We start from the raw sequence: 21,475 nt of genomic DNA, 5'->3' as shown, positions 1-21,475 counted from the left end.
ATTGTTTCGTTTTGCTGTGCATAGGGTCATTATGAGTTGGTTCCGACTCGATGACACCTGACAACAACAACCTTTTGCTAACTTCTGAAATGTGTGTTAATGGGCTCAGCTCATTCTTAAAATTTTCAGTGCACAGAGTGAACTACTGTTGTAGGTATCTGTGGTGTTTAGAATGAACCTATTTGACTTACTTTATGAGTTGATAATTTTGAATTATAATTTTAACATATTTAATCACTGTTTCTGGAAACTTTACCTTTTTTCTCCCCCTCACTTATCACTGAGATATACCAAACAAAATATCTTTTTAGATTTTACTGGGTTTTTACCATTACTTATATTCGGTTATTGCATTCAGTGTCTTTTTTTTTTTGTCTTTTTTTTTTTAAGTTTTTATCGTGAATTACGTGGTAGTTTTACATGGAGGAACATTGGCTTTACATTCATCCTATCGTATTTCATTGCATTGCAATGACTATAGTCGCCTCCATGCATCAGCAAACAACCAGCGGGTATACTCTGCAAGCCTGACCCCCAGCTGTCAGCAGACCCTCTCCCGCCCTGAGTCCAGAGTCCCCAGCTGCTCCATCTCTCCATGTCATTTTCTCTGCCTCCATCTCTGGTGTCACTGCTTCTCTGGATAGGGTCCCGCACTCCGCTCTTCTCCTTTGGTGGTCCCAGGGACCTCCACTCCTAGACTGCAAAGTCGCTCACTCCCTTCCTTTTGTTACAAAACTACCCACCAGCTGCTCCTCAGAAACCCTATACAAGATCACTGTAAGTCAGAACCAACTCTATGGCACTTAATAACAACAAAAATCAGCTTAAAAATTAGCCTGCTGTGTTTGGTCAAACATTTAATTAACTCACCCGTAGTGTGATGGCACTTATAACAGCAACAACAGTGTAATAGCTGAAATTGCGGTGTCCCTAGCAGGGCCAGACCAAATAATTTTGCAGGACTTATATAGCCCATGGTCTGGTTATTCCTACCCCTGCTCTATAGAAAGAGCTAAAGATGTCAGAAATATGGGTCTTTGCTTCTTTTAGATATTTTACACATTTTCCTATCTGAAAATTCCTGAGTTTGAAATCAGGAATATATATTGAAAGTTACAAGTTGATATGTAGATGCTTTAACAAATGTAAGTAGCCTTCATAGCACAGTGGGTTAAATATTGGGCTGCTGATCAAAAAGTTGGCAGTTCAAACCCACTAGCTACTCCGTGAGAGAAAGATGAAGCTGAGTATAAAGATTTGCCTCAGATACCCTAAGGAGCAGTTTTTCTCTGTCCTATAGGGTGGTAATGAATTAGAATCAACTAGATAGCAGTGGTAGGAACATGAACTGTGTTATTATGTGAATTACTACCAAAACTTAAAATTCCATAGAATACTCAAATTTCATATTTAGTTTTCTTGTAACATATTTTTGTACCAGGATATTATTTTACCAAATTTCTAAAGTTCAAACTTCTTAGAGCTATATAATATTCATAAATGCAAATTAACATCCATGTACTTGAATGCATGCTAATTTCCTATTTTAAGGGTGATGAATGGTTTATTCAAAAAACCAGGCTCATTGCCATTAAGTCAGTTCTGACTCACAGCAACTCTAGGATGAGTAGAACTACCCTGTACAGTTTCCAAGGCTATAATCTTTATGGAAGCAGATAACCTCATCTTTCTCCCATGGATCAGCTGGCAGTTTCAAACCAATGAGCTTTTGTTTAGTAACTGAGTGCCTTAACCACTGTGCCACAAGGGCCCCTTACATGGTTTTGAAGGGAGCAAATGTTTTCAACATCTTTTGCTTTGTTGAAATAATTGTAATTTTCACTTTTCTTCTAGATGCCAGGATAGAAGAATTTGTTTATGAGAAACTGGATAGAAAAGCCCCAAGTCGTATAAACAACCCAGAACTTCTGGGACAATATATGATTGATGCAGGGACTGAGTTTGGCCCAGGAACAGCTTACGGTAAGTGGCAGAGAAAAAGATCTGAGTATTATAAAAAAAAAAAAAAATCTTTCCTTTTAGAAATTTTAGTCCTGGAAGGCATTATTATCATTTATTAATAATACAATAAGTTTTTTACTTCAAGTTTATTACATTAAAATGATGGATGCTGTAAGAAATATAGGTAATCAATATATATTCACAATTAAGTGTCTTATTTAATATGTTTAAGCATATTTTCAGTATTTGTGATGAATAAATCTTTGGTCAACTCAAAATGAAAAGAAACAGCTGTAAACATTAATAATTGGAACATGGAATGTATGAAGTATGAATCTGGGAAAATTGGAAGTTATCAAAAAAGGAAATGGACGCATAGAAATCAATATTTTAGGCATTAGTGAGCTGAAACGGACTGGTATTGGCCATTGTAAACCTTACAGTCATGTGGTTTCCTATGCCAGGAATGACACATTAAGTAGGCGTGGCATCATATTCATCATCAAAAAGAACATTTCAACATCTGTCTTGAAGTACAACATGATCTGTGATAAGATAATATATGCCTACAAGGAAGACCATTTAATACCACTATTATTCAAATTTATGCACCAACCACTAAAGCCAGTAATGATGAAATTAAAGATTTCTACAAACTTCTTCAGTCTGAAATTGATCAAGATGTATTGATAATTATTGGTAATTGGAATGTAAAGGTTGGAAACAAAGAGGAAGAATTAGTAGTTGGAAACTGTGGCCTTCATGATAGAAATGGTGCTGGAGAGTCCATGATAGAATTTTGCAAGACCAATGACTTCTTCATTGCAATTACCTTATATACACAACATAAGGTAACTATACACATTGACCTCAACAAATGGAATACCAGAAATTAAATTGACTACATCTGTGGAAAGAGATGGTGGGAAAGCTCCACATCATCAGGCCAGGGACAGACTGTGGAACAGGCCATCAATTCTCAGGGAAAGTTCAGGCTGAAACTGAGTAAAATGAAAATAAGACCACGAGAGCCAAAATAAGACCTCGAACATATCCCACCTCAATTTAAAGACCATCTCAAAAACAGATTTAATGCATTAAACACTAAAGACTGAAGACCAGAAGAGTCATGGGATGACATCAAGAATATCATAACAGGAAGAAAGCAAACGTTCATTAAGGAGACAAGAAAGAAGGAAAAGACCAAAACGGATGTTAGAAGAGCCTCTGAAACTTCTCCAGCACAGAGATGCTAAAGCAAATGGAAGAAATGAGGAGGTAAAAGAGCTGAATAGAAAATTTCAAAAAGCAGCTCAAGAAGACAAAGTCAAACATTATAACAAAATGTGCAAAGACCTAGAGTTAGAAAACCAAAAGAGGAGAACATGCTCAGCATTCTTCAAGCTGAAGGAACTGAAGAAAAAATTCAAGCCTCGACTTTCGTTATTGAAGGATTCTCTGGGGAAATTATTGAACGATGCAGAATGCATCAAAAGAAGATGGAGGGAATATACAGAGTTAGTGTTCCAGAAAGAGATGGTTGATGTTCAGCCATTTCAGGAGGTAATATATGATCGAGAGCTAATGATCCCTAAGGAGGGAGTTCAAGTGCGTTAAAGGAATTAGCAAAGAATAAGGCTCCAGAACTGATGGAATACAACTTGAAATCTTTCAACAAACTCATGGGAGCGCTGGAGACACTTACTCGTGTGTACCAAGAAATTTGGACGACCTGGCCAGCTGACTGGAAGAGATCCATATTTGTGCCTATTCCAACCAGAGTTGACCCAGTGGAATGCAGAAATCTTTGGACAATATCATTAATATCCCATGCAAGCAAAATTTTGCTAACGATAATTCAAAAATGACTGTAAACGTACATTGACCGAGAACTTGCAGAGGTTCAAACCCGATTCAAAAGAGGACATGGAACGAGGGATATCATTGTAATGTCAGATGGATCTTGGCTGAAAGAGAATGCCAAAAAGATGTCTACCTGTGCTTTATTGACTATGCAAAGGCTTTTTATGTGTGGATCATGACAAGTAATGGATAGCATTGTGGAGAATCAGTATTCCAAAACACTTAATTGTGCTCTTGAGGAACCTGTACATGGACCAAGGGGAAGTTGTTCAAACAGACCAGGAGAACACTAAATGATTTAAAATTAGGAAAGTTGTGTGCCAGGGTTGTATTCTTTCACTATACTAACTCCATCTGTATGCTGAACAAATAATCAGAAATTGGGTTATATGAAGAAAAGCATGGTATCAGGATTGGAGGAAGCTCATTAACTACCTACGATACGCAGATGATATGACCTTGCTTGCTGAAAGCAAAGAGGACTTAAAATAATTACTGATGAAGATCAAAGACCACAGCATTCGGTATGGGTTGCACCTCAGCATAAAGAAAACAAAAGTCCTCACCACTGGACTGATACATGGAGAAAAGATTGAAGTTGTCAAAGACTTCATTTTGCTCAGATTAACCATCAACATTCATAGAAGCAGCAGCTAAGAAATCAAATGACATTATTGCATTAGGCAAATCTGCTGCACAAGACCTCTTTAAAATGTTGAAGAGCAAAGATAGGATTAAGTTGCACATGATCCAAGTCATGAAGACTGTAGAAAAATTGATGCATTTGAGTTTTGGTGTTGGAGGAGAATATTAAAAGTACCATGGACTGCCATAAGAACAAATCAGTCTGTGTTGGAAGAAGTACCGCCAGAATGCTCCTTGGATTCCAGGATGTCAGACTTTGTCTCTCATACTTTGGACATATTGTCAAGGGGTACATATCCCTGGAGAAGGATATAATGTTTTGTAAATGGAGGGTCGGAACAAAAGGAGAAGATCCCCCCTCCCCCCAACAAGATGAATTTAGCACAGTAACAGCAGTAATGGCCACAAATATAGCAGCGATTGTGACGTTGGCAGGACCACGCAGTGTTTTGTTCAGTTGTGCATAGGATCGCTATGAGTCAGAACCGACTTGATTCCACTTAACGACAACGTCTTTGGTCTGTCATACCATCTCCAACATTGTTTCTGTCGCCCATATTTTCCAATGAACAATTCTTCTTTGTTTCCAACTTTCATATTCCAATCACCAGTAATTATCAATGTATCTTGATTGAATATTTGATTAATTTAAGACTGCAGAAGTTGTAAAAATCTGGCACTGGCTTAATGCGCCAGACTGCAAAGCCATTGGAATGGCAAGGTCGGCAGTTCAAGCTCATCAGCTGCTCCTCAGAAACCCTATAGAGAGTCACTATGGGTCGGAACCGACTCAACAGCACTTCACAACAACAATCTTTATTTTTAGCATTAGTGGTTAGTGTATAAATTTGAGTAAATATCTTATTAACTGTTCTTCTTTTTAGACATATGGATATTATCCCATCACTGAAAGTTTGTACTTCAGGATACATCTTGAAATGTTCTTTTTGATTACGATTGCTATGCCATTCCTCTTCAGTTTATCATTCCTAATATTATAGACCATATTCAAATGATTAATACCTGTTCATTTCAGCTCACTAATCCTAGGATATCAATCTTTATGCATTCTATTTAATTGACTTCTAATTTTCCTAGATTCATACTTTGCACATTCCAATTATTAATGAATATTTGAAACTGTTTCTTCTCATTTTGAGTCATGCCCCATCAGCAAATGAAAGCTCTGAAAACTTTTTGCTCCATCCATGTGATTAAAATTAACTTTGCTTTGAGGAGACAGCTCTTCCCGTTGTATTTTGAATACCGTCCAAGTTGAGGGACTTGTCTTCCAACACCATAACAATCTTTTGCTGCTATTCATAGAGTTTTCAGAGGCAAATTTTTTAAGAAGTAAATCATCAAATTCTTCTTCTCTATCTGTCTTAGTCTGAAAGCTCCACTGAAACCATGCCTTGCTGGTATTTGAAATATTGGTGGCCTAGCTTCCAGAATCATAGTAACACACAAACCACCATAGTACAGCAAGCTAACAGACAAGCGGTGATCTGTACATATTGACTTACCTATGGAATACACAGAAATCAAAACAACTACATCTGTGGAAAAAGACAATGGGGAAGCTCAATATCACCAGACAGAACAAAACCAGCTGCCAACTGGAATACAGACATTAGTTACTCCTGTACAAGTTCAAGTTCAAGTTGAAGAACAGTAAAACAAATCCACAAGCTATAGTGTGACCTTGAACCTGGCATTGGAATTGGAGGGAGATGACATAACCTTGTTTGCTGAAAGTGAAGAGAAGTTAAGTACTTAATGATGAAGATCAAATACTACAGTCTTCAGTAGGGATTACACCTCAACATAGAGCATAAAATAAAATCTTCATACCTGGACCAATAAGCAACATCATAATATTGAAATCAGTAATTCCTTTTTACTTGGATCTACAACCAGTGCTCATGGACGCAGCAGTCAAGGAATCACATGACATTGGCTAAATCTGTAAAAGACCTCTTTAAAATGTTAAAAAGCAAAGATGTCACTTTGAAAAGTGTCCGTGATCCACAACATGGTGTTTTTATTCACCTCATATGCATGCAAAAGCTAGACAGTGAAAAAAGAAGACTGAAGAATTGATGCATTTGAATTGTGGTGTTGGCAAAGAATATTGAATATACCATAAAATGAACAAATCTGCCTTGAAAAAGTACAGGCAGATATGAGGATGAAGAGACTTCATCTCATGTACTTCGAACATGTTCCAGGAAAGACCAGTCCCTGTAGAAGAACATCATACTTGGTAAAGTAGAGGGTCAGCCAAAAAGAAGACTCCTCAACAAGATGGATAAATACTTTGATTGCAGTAATGGGTTCAAACAGCATCTATCGTGAAGATCATGCAGAACCAGGTAGTGTTTTGTTCTGTTGTACATGTTGTTGTTATTGTTGTTAGGTGCCATCGAGTCGGTACACACTCAGCGACCTCATGCATAGCAGAACGAAACACAGCCCCATCCTGGGCCAGTTGGCACGCTTGAGCCCATCAATGCTGCCACTTGGCCAATCTGTCTCGCTGGGGGTCTTCCTCTTTTTCTCTGACCCTCTACCTTACCAAACATGATATCCTTCTCCAGAGACTGCTCCCTACTGACAGTATGTCCAAAATATGAGAGACGAAGTTTGAGCCATCCTGTCCTCCAAGGAGCACTCTGGCTGCACTTCTTCCAACACAGATGTGTTGGTTCTTTTGGCAGCCCATGGCATTTTCAATATTCTCCTCCAGCACCATAACTCAAAAGCATCAATTCTTCTAGGTCTTCATTATTCACTGTCCTGCTTTCGCATGCATATGAGGTTATTGAAAATAATCATGGCTTAGTTCAGGCGCACCTTAGTCCTCAAGCTGACATCTTTGCTCTTCAACAATTTAAAAAAGTCTTGTGCCACAGATTTGCCTAATGCAGTACATCATTTGATTTCCTGACTGCTGCTTCCATGAGTGTTGATGGTTGATCCAAGAAGAATGAAGTCCTTGACAACTTCAATCTTTTCTCCATTGATAAGAATGTTGTTTATTGGTCTAGTGGTGAGGATTTTTGTTTTCTTGACATTGAGATGCAATCCATACCAAAGGCTGTGGTCGTTGATCTTCATCAGTAAATATTTTAAGTCTTCTTCACTTTCAGTAAGCAAGGTTGTATCATCTGCATATCGTAGGTTGTTAATTAGTCTTCCTCCAATCTTGATGCCATGTTTTTCTCATAGAACCCAGCTTCTCAGATTATTTGCTCAGCATACAGGTTGAATAAGTATGGTGAAAGAATACAACCCTGTTGAACACCTTTCTTAATTTTAACCATTCAGTGTTCTCATGTTCCATTCCAACAACTGCCTCTTGGTCCATGTACAGATTCCCTATGAGCATAATTAGTTTTCTGGGATACTCATTCTTCGCAATGTTTCCCATAGTTTGTCGTGATCCACACAATTGAAAGTGTTTGCATAGTCAATTAAAGCACAGGTAAACATCTCTCTGGATGTTCCTCTGCTTTAAGCAAAGATCCATCAGACATCAGCAATAATATCCCTCATACATGGGGTCACTATAAGTCAGAACAGACTCAAGGGCATCTAACAACAATGAATAGATATTATTTAAAGAATTCTTATACTCTTTGCTATTAAGATGTTAAATGAATTCCTTAATTATATTCTAGCTGAATCTTATAGTATCTCTTGTAAAATATTTCATGATGTATTACAATTTTTATTGGCATATGTCTTCTCTACTTGATATTTTTTAACTGCTTGAGGATTTATATTTATCTTAAAGTTACCCGGAACATAGAGTTTGAACAAATCATTAGTATTTTGATTATATCATAATTTCAGTATCTATTGAGGATTGCAAAAACTGTTTGGGAGCCATGTCTGACTTCCCCTGGCTTCACAAGGGGGAAAGAGAATCAAACAAAATCAGTCCAAGGCTGAGTCCTATGAAGCATGTGTCAGGCATGCTTCTATCCTACAACCTTCTTTACTCTGACATCAACCATCCATTTCACAGCAGTCTCTGCTTCACATCTGGGTTCAGCAATCCATTGCAGTGGCCACATGTTGTTGTTATTTTTGTTGTTAAGTGCCATCCAGTCGATTCTGACCCATAGCGACCCTGTATAGGGTTTCCAAGGAGCAGCTGTTGAGCTTGAACCACTGACCTTGCAGTGGTTACACATAGAACTCATAAAAATACTCATAATTATGGCATTTACTAGGGAAGTCAAAAGGGTACAATTCAGAATTAAAATCAACTCAAGACGTTGCACTTCTCCAGTCAAGAATGGCTCTTGTCTGCCATACTGCAGGCATACCTCACTCTTGTTTTCAGCCTCTCAGCCACGTGGTCCTTTGACCTCTGCCCCTTCTTAAGCATGTGTTACAAAGTTCTTTTAGCCAGTTTGTGAATGCCCAAAGGGCACGTTCTGCAAGCCAGTCTCCTGTCTGTAGGTACTCAGTTTTACTCATAGTAGTTGTTATAAGTGCCATCGAGTCGGTGCCGACTCATAGCAACCCTATATAAGGTTTCCAAAGAGTGGCTGGTGAGTTTGAACCACTGACCTTGAAGTCAAGCACATCATCATGCAGTGCTCACCAGGACTCCACTATACTCAGTGTTGTTGTTGTTAAGTACTTTGGAGTTGGTTCCGACTCATAACGACCCTGTACAGGGTTTCCAAGGCTCTAAATCTTTATGGGAGAACACCTCATGTTTCTCCTGTGGAACCGCTGGTATCTTTGAACTGCTGACCTTGCGGTTGGCAGCCCAACCCGTAACCACTACACTACCAGAGCTCCTTACGATACTCAGTACAAGGGCCTAAAACCTGAAACTGCTCTCTCTCCATGCCTCAGCCATCACCTTTGCTATCACTGTTTCTCACACTTCACTCAGGTTCTTCTTAATGGTCCTGTAATCTTCTATCTCTGCTTCTGAGGTGGCTCCTTTTAAACTTAGCTGGAAGGTAAAACTAACCAATCCTGTATACATTATTTGCATGGTCCTACCCAATCACTGGAGTCCTGGTGTGGCGCTGTGGCTAATGGCATCAGACTGCAAAGTCATTTGAGTTGCAAGGTCCGTGGTTCAAGCTCACCAGCTGCTCCTTGGAAACCCTATACAGGGTCACTATGGGTCAGAATCGACTCGACGGCACTTAACAACAACAACCCAATCTCTTGTTGGGAATTAAGAAGACTTTGGATAGAAAAGCCATATCAAATAAATTTAAGGCAGCATAGTGGTTACGAATTGAGCTGTGAACCTTAAGTTCAGCAGATCGAAACTACCAGCTGTTCCATGGGAGAAAGATGAGGCGTTCCGCTCCTGTAAAGATTTACAGCCTCGGAAAACCTGTACAGGTCGCTGTGAGTCGGAACCGACTCCACAGCACATCCCACACACCACACACCGGGATATGCAGTGAAACCTGTGAGAGCCAAACTCAACTGGACCATTTTGTTTTTCTAGTTTCTGATTTTGATGGTGAGTCTTACCACTTTTCTCTCTCTCATTGTGAAAATACAGTAAAACCTGCAAAATCTTATGTATGGCAGAAACCTGTTAAAGAAGGGCAAAATACAAATTTTTTCACTAATAGAGAACAGCAATAAAAAGGGTTTACAAAAGACTAAACCCTGTGATTTCAACTCATAGCGACCCTGTATAGGGTTTCTGAGACCGTAAATCTTTACAGAAGCACACAGCCTCATCTTTCTCTTGCAGAGCATCTAGTGGATTTGAATTGCTGACATTGTGGTAGTAGCCCAATGCCTATTCCACAGGTTAAACTCTTAGCTGTTAACCAAAAGGTTGGCAGTTTGAACCCTTCAGCTGTTTCCATGGGAGAAAGATGTGGTAGTCTGCTTCTATATAAGAATACAGCCTTGGAAACCCTATGAGACATTGCCGCTCTGTTCTGTAGAGTCACTATAGATCACTAATCAATTTGCTGTTTGATTGATTGATTCCCTAAATCCATTAGGAAAACTAGTGCATTAGAAATCAAACACCGGAATGCAATTTGTAGTAAGGAGAGGAGTGATTAATTAACTTTTCAGTCTAGGACCGGGAGGTCCCTGGGATCATCAAGGGAGAAGAGCGGAGAGCAGGACCCTACCCAGAGAAGCAGTGATGCCTGAGATGGAGGCAGAGATGATGACATGTAGAGATGGAGCAGCTGGGGACTTTAGACACAGAAAGGGAGAGGGGCTGTGTGCTTATGACCAGGAGGCAGGCTTGTAGTGTATACCCTTTGGTTGGTTGATGATGCATGGAGGGGATTGTAACCATGACAATGAAACAATATATGATAGGATGAACATAAAACTAATGTTCTCCCATGTAAACTATCACATAATTCACAATAAAATATTTAAAAAAATAAAAAGAATGTTGACACACTGTGAAAAATGTAACTTTTGCCACTGAACAATTTTCATGATGGCAATGGGTTTTTTGGTTTAGTATTTGTAATCATAAATTTACTTTTTTGTTGTTTAAATGTAAAACTGATGATATTGTCAAAACCTTCATTCAATTCACAGTAAAAAGTTTTTTTAAAGCTTATTTTTAAATAAATTTCATTGTTGTTGTTCTGTAACAGGGAGTCGGTTCCAACTCATAGCGACCCTGCACAGGGTTTCCGAGGCTGTAAATCTTTACAGAAGCAGAAAGCCTCATCTTTGTCCCACAGAACAGCTGGTCATTTCCATCTGCCAACCTTGAGGTTAGCAGCCCGATTTTTATAAGTGTGGTGCTGAGGGTTAATGCACCAGACTGTAAAGCCATTTGAACTGCAAGGTCGGCAGTTCAAGGTCACCAGCTGCTCCTCAGAAACCCTAAACAGGGTCGCTATGGGTCAGAACCAACTCCACAGCACTTTAACAAACTTCATTAGTTGCAGATAATTCTGTTTGATTTTACTTAAGTAAACAAGTGACAGGTAACTTTAAAGCAGGCCAAATTGCTGATTTATCCTGATTACATGATTTTTACTTTCTGACCTTATCAGACAATGGTAAACATGTTTTTTCTTTGCAGGTAATGCCCTTATTAAGTGTGGAGAAACACAAAAACGGATTGGAACAGCAGACAGAGAACTAATTCAAACATCAGCCTTAAATTTTCTCACTCCTTTAAGAAACTTTATAGAAGGAGATTACAAAACAATTGCTGTGAGTTGGAAAATGTTCCCTTTTTTGAAAAAGTAAAATAAATTATATTTATGTACATAAAAATTTTAATAAGGAACTGTGGTAGTGTAGTGGTTACGAGTCAGACTGCTAACTTCAAGGTCAGCAGTTCAAAACTACCAGCCATCTGTGGGAGAAAGATGAGGCTTTCTGCTCTTGTAAGATTTACAGCCTCGGAAACCCTAGGCAGGGTCGCTGTGAGTTGGTAATGATTCCACGGCACACAACCACCACCACCACAGTTTTTAATAGTGTATCCTGTTAATGACTAATTTCTGTGATTGTAGCATATTTGAAAATTTAAATCTAATTAGTTGCAGTTTCAACAGAACACGAAAGTAGACCAGAATAAAGGACTGTTATTGATATTTATTCCATGTTTGTGATCCTGCAATATTATTGAAATACCTTTACATCCATTCTCCTTCATTATCAATACTAGCATTTATAGAGAGGTTTCTGGAATTACTAGGAAAGTATAGTTCAAAATATCACCATCATATAGCCAGGGACCTAATCAATGAAAGGTGTATTTGTAGCTATTAGACTTGCTATCTTTTTGTATCCCTAAACATTTATTGGAGTCCCTGAGTAGTGCAAATGGTTAGGTGCCGCATTACTAACCAAAATATTAGCAGTTCACACTCACTCAGAGACACCTCAAAAGTAAGGTCTGGCTGTTGGCTTCTGAAAGGTCACAGCCTGGAAAACCCTTAGGAACATTTTACTCTGCACACATGGTGTCACCATGAATCAGAATTGATTCAATGGCAACTAACAACAGTAGTGTATTATCTTTCTGTTAAACTGCTGTGTTTTTTGTTGAAGTATAAGAAATAAATGAGATTATCATTTTCTTTTACAAACTATTTCTGTGGGTTTTTTTGTTTTGTAGATGATGGAGAGTAATCTAGATGGGATTTTTTTTTTTTTTCTAATGTCTTTGTAAAGTTGATCTTTAAATACTATAACTTGTTAATTTGCAGATTTCTTATTATAAAACATTAATAGAAGTTTGTTATATTTATAGTGGATTTATCTGTGGAAAAACATATTTGACCTTGGACAGAGGAAGAATCACTAAGTTAATGTATAATGTAATAGAAGTTAAATTGTCAGTAGGATGAAATGTGGTTTTAAGAATCCATATGTTGTTGTTAAGTGTTGTCAATTTGGTTCTGACTCATAGCAACCCTGTCATAGTAATCCTGTGTAGGACTGCTGAGGTGCAATAGAAATTAATAAAGTGAGGAAAAAAAATCCTTATATGCAAGGTCAATGATTACTCGAAAACAAAGACAAGAAATTGGGAGGGGGTGGGGGGTGGGGAGGAAAACTAGAGCATTGGAAATGGAACAACCAGGATGCAATTTTAAAAAATGTTGATACATTGTGAAAAATGTAACTTTACAGTCCAAGAAGAATTCTAAGACATCATGCTGGTGTTATTCGTTATTTATAATTTTGAAATTTTCTTTGGAATAGAGTTGCGTTCAGTGCCATGGTATAGTAAAAGCAGCCTGGCCACTCCTTGAGATAGACCCAAGGAGTTTCGAAATATTTTGGGGAACTGCCCGACATTGTTGACAGCATCTCTGGCATACTGGGTAGAGTCCAGTAACATTATTATTTCCAGTTGTGAAAACAAAAAAGTCATTGCCAAATGTGCCTGGTGGGAAGGGAGGCAAGACCACAAAACATTAAAACTGATATTCCTTTGTTGCTACCATCACCAGATTGTTTCCTCAGATTTTAATATGTCATGACTGCCTAATCATTTTTTAGTTGAAACCACTAAGAAAAGGGGTCAGAAGCCTGAATGGTTACATTATAATCCATTTGTAATCATAGGTGTTTGTTTTTCAGGTAACACATGTTTAATGGAAATCATATTTTAAATGTATATGTTCTTATTGGATTTTTAGCCATCCTTAGCCCTTATTTTTTCTTTTTATATTTGTAGAAAGAAAGAAAACTATTACAAAATAAGAGATTGGATTTGGATGCTGCAAAAACCAGGCTGAAAAAGGCAAAAACTGCAGACACTAGAGCTTCAGTAAGTAGTGATTTTTAACAGAAAACATGAGGGTTAATAAATAACTTTTATATTTGTAAAATTATTTTACCATGAAAGATAAAGTTTGTTACTGATACTAGAATACAACTTTTGAAGACTTGTTAATTGTGCTCTTAAACAAACTTATCAGATCTTAATATATCCAGTTGAGTACCAAGGAGTTATATGAAGAGACGATATTATTTTAGTGATAACAGCTGTTGCTGGGAACAAAAATTATAGCTCTAAAGCTGTGTCATGTTTTTTAAATATTCTGAGTATCTTTTTGGAGATAGCTTTATTATATTTAAAAGTAACAGAAAATATAGTAATTTAGAAGAGAATAAATCAAGTTTTAAAGTGCTTATGTGTGACTTAAAAATTTAAAAATCATATAAGTCAAACTGACTGAAGGGAGTGTCAAAGGAGAGTTCTGAAAACATTCTAACAGTGGCAGCATGAACTCCCAGGTGAGCTGTTTTGAAGGAGAGGAAACCCATTTTGGATAAGTAAATCCTGGTATATTATTCAGAAAGTCAACCTCAGAATATCTTTTATAGTTGATTGGTATATATCTTATTATTATAAAATAAACAATACAAAATGATTTGCTGCATGTGTTTGTATTTATATGCATATACATAGATTGTTTTATATATACACACGGAGACCTAGTGTGGCACTACAGAATCAGCACTGGACTGCTAACCACAAGGTCAGCAGTTCAAGCCCACCAGCCGCTCCTTGGAAACCCTATACAGTGTCACTATGAATCAGAACCTCCTTGACAGCACTTAACAACAACAAATCTCCATTCTAAAGCTTGAAAAGGTTAATTGGATTTGAATTGAACTGTATAATGTTAATAAGTATGAATTTATTATAAGGAGCTAATAAGTTAATATTTAATTTGAGTTACAGGGCATGTTTTGTTAAGAGGTATGTTATTCCCACTGTCCTCTGTCCCCTACCACTACTATCATTAATAATTGCCCAGGAGGGAATGCGTCTACACACCTGGAAGCTTAAGTCCATAGGCTCTGGGGATATCAAAGTCAATTGGCTTACCATAGTTCACAAAGAATATGTTCTACATTTTAATAGTGACTGGGATCTTGAAAGCTTTCGAGTGGTCATTTACATGTTAATTTGGTCTCCCCCAAATTAACAAAGAAATTTAGTGCCTTGAGTTGGTTCTGATTCATAATGACATTGTATAGAGTTTCCAAGGAGTAACTAGTGGGTGTGAATTGCCAACCTAATCATTAGCAATCAAGTGTTTATCCTACAGCACCACACCAGGACTCAAATAAGAGTGAAGAATAGTAAAGGCATATGGAAACAATTAGTCCAAAGAACTAATGGACCCTGCAAATCTGAGTCTCTACCACCCTGAGACCAGAAGAACTTACTGGGGCCTGGCTATTACTGCTGTGTGCTCTAAAATCACAACAGAGGTTCCTAAGTAAAGTAGGAGAATAATGTGGAATAACTAGGAATCACATAAAAGACCAGGCTTCATGGTCTGATAGAGACTGCTGGAACCCACAAGAGTATGTCCCTTAGTAACCCATCAGGTCTGGAAATGAACTCACCCTTGTGGCTCAAGTTTCAGCCAATCAATGGAAAGGTCTACAAGTAGAGCAGTAATAACTAGAGAGATAGCATTCCTCTGAATAAGCCATTTGAGATCAAAAGGGCAGTATATGCCCAGGGACAAAGTTCAGAAGGCAGGAAGGAGTAGGATCAAAGGAGGAATGGAACTGGGAAACACAGGGAAAAAGGAGTATAAGTGATGTTATGTTGTGGGGATTGCAGTCAATATAATGAAAGAATGTATATGAAGTGTTGAATGGAAAACTGATGTGCTCTGTAAACCTTCACCCAATTCATAATTTTTTTTTTTTTGAAAAAAGACTCCTTTAAAGAGCTTATAACCCAGATATTGGTTGATGTTATTGTACCTCTATTTGCATGAAAACGCTTAAGGTTGGTTTACAGTGAAATTTAAAGCTAATAATTTTGTGTTGATGGACAACGATGTCTTTCATGAGACTACCCCCAGCAGCTTATAGGAAAAGAATCATTTTTTTTTTCCTATAGTATGCCTCTTTTAGAGATTTTATAGCTCTGGTAGTGTAGTGGTTGCGAGTCGGGCTGCTAACCTCAAGGTCAGTAGTTCTAAACTACCAGTCTTACATGGGAGAAAGATGAGGCTGTTTGCTCCCGTAAAGGTTTACAGCCTTGGAAACCCTATACAGGGTCGCTATGAGTCGGAACCGATTCTACAACACACAACAACCAACCAGTCACTACTGGAGAAGAGGCCATTAATTCTAAAAAAAATCACCTCTGATATTATGACATCATCATCATGAACAACAGGCTCTTTGCAGAATCAGAATTTTATAAATGAGCACTGTAGATGACAAAAGATCTTAAGTTAGAGTTTGTATTCATTTCCACTTGTTAATAAATTTTCATAGTAAAATATATATAATCAGATAAAAATGTTAAAATAAAGAAGAATCATTTGGAAATAAATGTTTTAGCTGGAAAAGAATCATTTTAGTCAAATGGCTTGCCTGTGCCCAGTGATGATTATTGAATAATAATACAGTTAACCAAGTTTCAGTAAAAAATTTTTTTATAGCAAAAAGTATTATTACAAGATGATAGTCTACTTTTTAATTTTAACAGAATTTTTCCATGTGAGCCTATGTTTAAAATTTGAATGCAATAAATATTCAAATTATGTTACTCAGAATTTTATTTATACACAACTTTTCTAGAATTTCTATATTATATAAAGCAAAATTTAACTATAGCCAAATATTAGAAAAAAGCATTTCTGATTTAGTTTGAAATGCTTTGAAAAAGAATAGTCCACTTAGCTTGTTAGTACATAAAACCTTAAGGCATGCCTATATTTAGTAGTCGCTCTCTTTTTTCTTTTATATTTTGCATTCAAATACTTGAAAAATACAGAAAAATAGAAGCTGTTAAGGATTAGGGTTGCTTTTTTTTCCCTCCCCTTCTTTGTCTGATTTCCTGATTCCAACTTGGCTGCTAAAAGGATTACTTTAATTTACTTTATACCTTTATAACATGGATTGATTGTTTTGAAACTAATTTTTTCTCTAATAGTAAGGTTTGAGGCCTATACATTACAGCACTTTTTAATAAATTCATTTACTAGTCTCTTGAGACTTCTTTTTACATTCTATACTTAATGGATACTTCTTTTGTACATGATGCCGTGCTGGGGAGGGGTTCATCGGTGAATAATGCAAAATCTCTGCTGCCCTTACTTCACAGTCTGTTGTAGTACATTAAGCTTCTTTAGGGTTTAGCCCTGTGTCAGTAACAAAAATGTCTACATGTACTCAATATTGCTACTCTTCTAACTTAGCATGTTTAAGAATGGTAAAGGACTAAAAGAGAGCAACATCACAGGCATTTCTCAAAAATACATCATGAGCAAAAGCGAAAACCTACTTTGTTTCACAGTCAGCAGAAATAAAATTGTCAAAATAATTTTATATATATGAGGAGACTTCAAAAAGTTCATGGAAAATTAAATTTAAAAGTCATGGGATTTTTTCCCTGAACTTTTTGAAACCCTTTCGTATAATAATGTTTGTCATGGGCAAAGACAAAATACTTCATAGTTTTCACATTTAAATTGCAAGGCACTGATATTGATTAGGCTAACATTAGTCTTTCATAGAGCCCTGGTGTGGAGCTGTAGGATAAGCACTGGACTGCTAACCACAAGGTTGGTAGTTCAGACCCAGCATCTGCTCTCAGAAATCCTAGACAGAGTCTCTGTGAGTCGGAACTGACTTGATGGCACACAATGACAGTCTTTCATACATTTTTAAATATTTTAGAGTGTTATTAATGGGAACAAAAATACCAGCTGGTTTCAAAGCTACCTAATATTTGGAGGTTTGGAACTCTTTTACTTGCGCATCTAGATATTACAGAATATAGATCTTCAAGTAACCTAATACATCAAATGTGTCCCTCTGCCCACTTACGCATTTCCACAGTAGTCTAAATAGTTAATGTGTATATATTTAATCTATATAAAGTGAATTTATAGCACCACTATATAGCCTTTTATATACACATATTGAAATTTTAAGTTTATTGGAAGTAAAAGGATTGACATGCCTTTCATATTTCTTCAGGATATGCCAAGACCTGGCTGAGGCTGATTGAAAGAGAACGTGGTTGAAGGCATCATAAATTCATAAAATAGAAATGATCTTTCAATAGGAAAGTTATGGGTAGGCAGCAGGGCTTTCATAGTTGAAAACTTAATACAAATTTTAGGTAACTGGCAGGTTTTAAAGTGATGCACCTTCCCTAAATGGTTTTACTTTAAAATCAAGCATCTACATGGTTTTTTGTTTTTGAAAACATAAATAATTTGGGGAAATTGAGTGGGCACTGCTTTGTGAAACTGCATAAAACAGTTGTGATTTTAGTTTTAAATAGGAAAACTGTTTATCAGCTCTTTTAATACTTGTTTAGTGTGTTCTTGATTGTGCAGAAGTAACTTATTTCTCTGTGTTCATTGGTATGTGTTCTTTGTCTCTTACCTATGCACTTAAGCAACTAAACTCAACTCGACATGAAGGAGATAACATTATGGTAAATTTCTCTTACATGCTCAACATCCTGCATGTAAAATGGCTGAAGGTTTGTTAGCCTACTGTGTTTTATACATCTTGAATAAAGTGCCTTCTCTTGCTATTAGCTGCATTTTAAAGTCTAAAATAGTCTAAACTCTTATGTTCATTAGATTTAATTTAAAAAACACTGGCTAAAGTGGAATTGGAGCTTGAAGAAAGGAAATTGTATGTTCTAATTGCCGTATTTTAGACTCTGAATTTGTACACTAATATATAGTGTCTTTTCACACCCAATAGAAGATGTTAGTATAAATGGCATTTTGTATTCTCACTTTTAACAAAATAAACAAGATTTACTTAGAGAAAGATGTTGTTTGTTGTTGTTAAGTGCCATTGAGTCACTTCTGACTCATGGTGACCCTGTATAGGGGTTCCAAGGAGCAGCTGGTGAGTTTGAACCACCAACCTATGGTTTACACTGACCATTCGGTCCATTGTTTATCCTACAGTTTTAAATGTGCAAAGTGACTTTGCTTATTAGTAGCTTCAGTGTTTGTTATTTTCACCCTAACTCATCAAGAATTTATTTTGCTGTTCCACAGTCAAGACATAACCCTAGTACGTTAAGTATTTTATAGTGACGAGTCCCATTCCCCATCCAGTCCTAACTCACTTCTTGTGTGGCGCTATAGGATAAGCACTGTACTGAGAATCACTAGGTCAGTGGTTTAAACCCACCAGCTGCTCCTCGGAAACCCTATATCAGGTCACTATGAATTAGAATCAACGCTGGCATTTAGCAACAACAAGGCCCATTCCCCCTTCTAGTACTAATTCACTTAAGAAAGTTGTAGAATGGTAATAGCTTGGGGCAACAATCAGGATTGTTCTATATTACCTAATGTATATTTTGAGCTTAATTAGAGAAAGTTTTTAAGATGCTAGGAATTTTTTTTTCATAAAAAAGTAGCTAGTGGGAAAATCTGAGCATAGCCCCAAAATTCATAAATGGTAGGTAGCCATATTATCTATAAAAATTTATAGATAATAGTGTTTGATATACTGTAGATAATACCATGTACTTCAGTAAAAGTGACATGGAATCTGCAGTACAGTTAATAATTGGTGTGTGACTGCTAAAAAGGAAAAATATCCATGGAATAGGAAAGATTATTGTATAGAATATGTAAAATAATTTGTTTGGTTTTGTTTTTTAACTACTATAACTATTAAAGCCCTGGGTAAATTAAGGCTTTCCTTAGATAGCAAGAGAATGCATTCCTTTACTTCCATTGTCTTATCTTTAGATAAATGTAAAAATGTAAGAATATTTCAGTCATTGGTAATTTAGTATATAAGTGATGGGTTTCTTTTATCTTAACAGGAAAAGATTTTCAAAGCAATTAGGAAGACTCTTAGATTTTATTAGTCATCTTTTTTTTTTTAACTGCTGATGTTTACTTACCAGAAACAAGTATTCATCTTTGGCAATTGTATTATTTCTCCCGATTATTTTGCCCTCCTGTAAAATAAAGTTGTGTCAATCTTCATTGTCCTTTTTATAATTTCCTGAAATTCAAGAATTTTCGCCCTAAATAACATGTTAATAAGTCATGTAGTACAAGCATCTGATTTTACAGATGAGTAAATGAGAGCTGAGGTTAGATAATCCTAATTTTGGAAAACATTTTTTTAACTTACTGTTATAATATTTAAAAATTGGTAATTGGATAGATATCAATGCATTACTTACACAGCATAAGAAATTGCATTGATGTACTTACTAATATGTATTATCTGTTACTATAATGCTAGAAAAGTATGCCATTTGAATTAAAATATTTACATTTTGCGCTACTAAAGTTGTAGAAAATGTTCATTTCCAACTTTCTTTCATACTCTATATTTTTCTCTAATTTTTAATGCTGGCTAGATTTGGGCAGAGGAAGTGACAAAAGTAAGTAAATTATTAATTTATAGAATTATGAAACAAACATTTAAGTGTTATTTTTTAGGTTAATGTGTACTGGACAACAGCCATGGATCCAGTCACAGTCTATGTAACTGTATTATAAAATCTGGAAATGATAGAAATGCTCAGGTCTGTTTGACTACTAGCAGCTCCACAGAGCAGTAGAACAGTGCTGCAGAAATTTGCTTTGCATTTCTCAGGTAAATTAGTAGATACCTGGTATAAGTGGTATTCTTTACAATGCCTTGCCAGAAGACAGTTTAAATACTTAGTTTATACTCATGACAGTTCTTCCCTACCTCATTTTCAAAATGTAAGATATCATTAACACCGAATCATTTCATATATCTTCAGAGAAGTGGATGTGTCTTATGTCATACAAGTGACTTTTCTAGGTAATTGTATAGTTCTCTTCCAGCACTAAAACTTGTTAGTCTTAGACATATTAGTTTAAAATAACTGTAAAAGCTATACTGCTGCATTAAATAAAAGATAGCAAGTACATAATTTTATTTACAATTGGGGTAATTTTTTTAACTATCCATTGTTGTACTATTGTTGTACTATTTAGTAATTGGATCCGTTGTTTCTCAAATATGTTGTCTCTTCCTTCCCTCAGCATCAGACTGTCATTTCTAGAAACGGTCCCTCTCTGTTATAATTTCTAATCTTCTCTGGGTGGAAAATCAGGAAAAGCAAGACTTATAAGAAATAAAATGATCTTAGTGCACATTTGCTTCAGATGTTTATTTTAGGGCTCCAGAAGCATTTTGTCCTTTTACTCTTCCTGTTCAGGCCTGTCAAAACTGACCTGATACGGGCAGTACTGGGATTGAGGGCAGTTTATAACTTTACAAGCTAACTTTTTTTTAACTGACTTTGTAAGATTGACTTACAGTCTCACTTCTGTCATTTTTATACTTCAAAAATTTGTTAATTTAAAATTTTCATATTCCTGGGATACTATAAAGATTTAAGACCACAGAAAAGCTAGATAACACTGACCGTGATTGTCATAGCAAACACAGGGGGCTTCGGAAAGTTTGTGTAAAAATTCATAATCTTTTCATTATTGAATGAAAAGATAATGAATGAATTGTTCACAAACTTTTTGAA

At 36.4% G+C, this 21,475-nt stretch overlaps 1 protein-coding gene across 4 annotated transcripts in view; it reads left to right on the top strand.

The window, feature by feature from the left end:
• SH3GLB1 (SH3-domain GRB2-like endophilin B1) overlaps positions 1–21,475 on the top strand; it is a 63,772-nt gene that overhangs the window by 29,419 nt on the left and 12,878 nt on the right. For 2 of the 4 annotated variants that reach the window (XM_006830988.1, XM_006830987.1), the window contains 3 exons: positions 1,855–1,983; positions 11,537–11,670; positions 13,652–13,744. In XM_006830988.1, the coding sequence (XP_006831051.1) occupies positions 1,941–1,983; positions 11,537–11,670; positions 13,652–13,744 (270 nt within the window). In that variant the 5' untranslated portion in view covers positions 1,855–1,940. Of the gene's footprint in view, positions 1–1,854; positions 1,984–11,536; positions 11,671–13,651; positions 13,745–18,367; positions 18,455–20,320; positions 20,345–21,475 lie in introns of all 4 variants that reach the window. The other 2 variants (XM_006830986.1, XM_006830985.1) reach the window with 2 other exon arrangements.

The sequence above is a fragment of the Chrysochloris asiatica genome, unplaced genomic scaffold, assembly GCF_000296735.1.
Source record: "Chrysochloris asiatica unplaced genomic scaffold, ChrAsi1.0 scaffold00002, whole genome shotgun sequence".
In the NCBI taxonomy this organism is placed as follows: domain Eukaryota; kingdom Metazoa; phylum Chordata; class Mammalia; order Afrosoricida; family Chrysochloridae; genus Chrysochloris; species Chrysochloris asiatica.
This window is presented reverse-complemented; position numbering and strand designations above follow the sequence as displayed.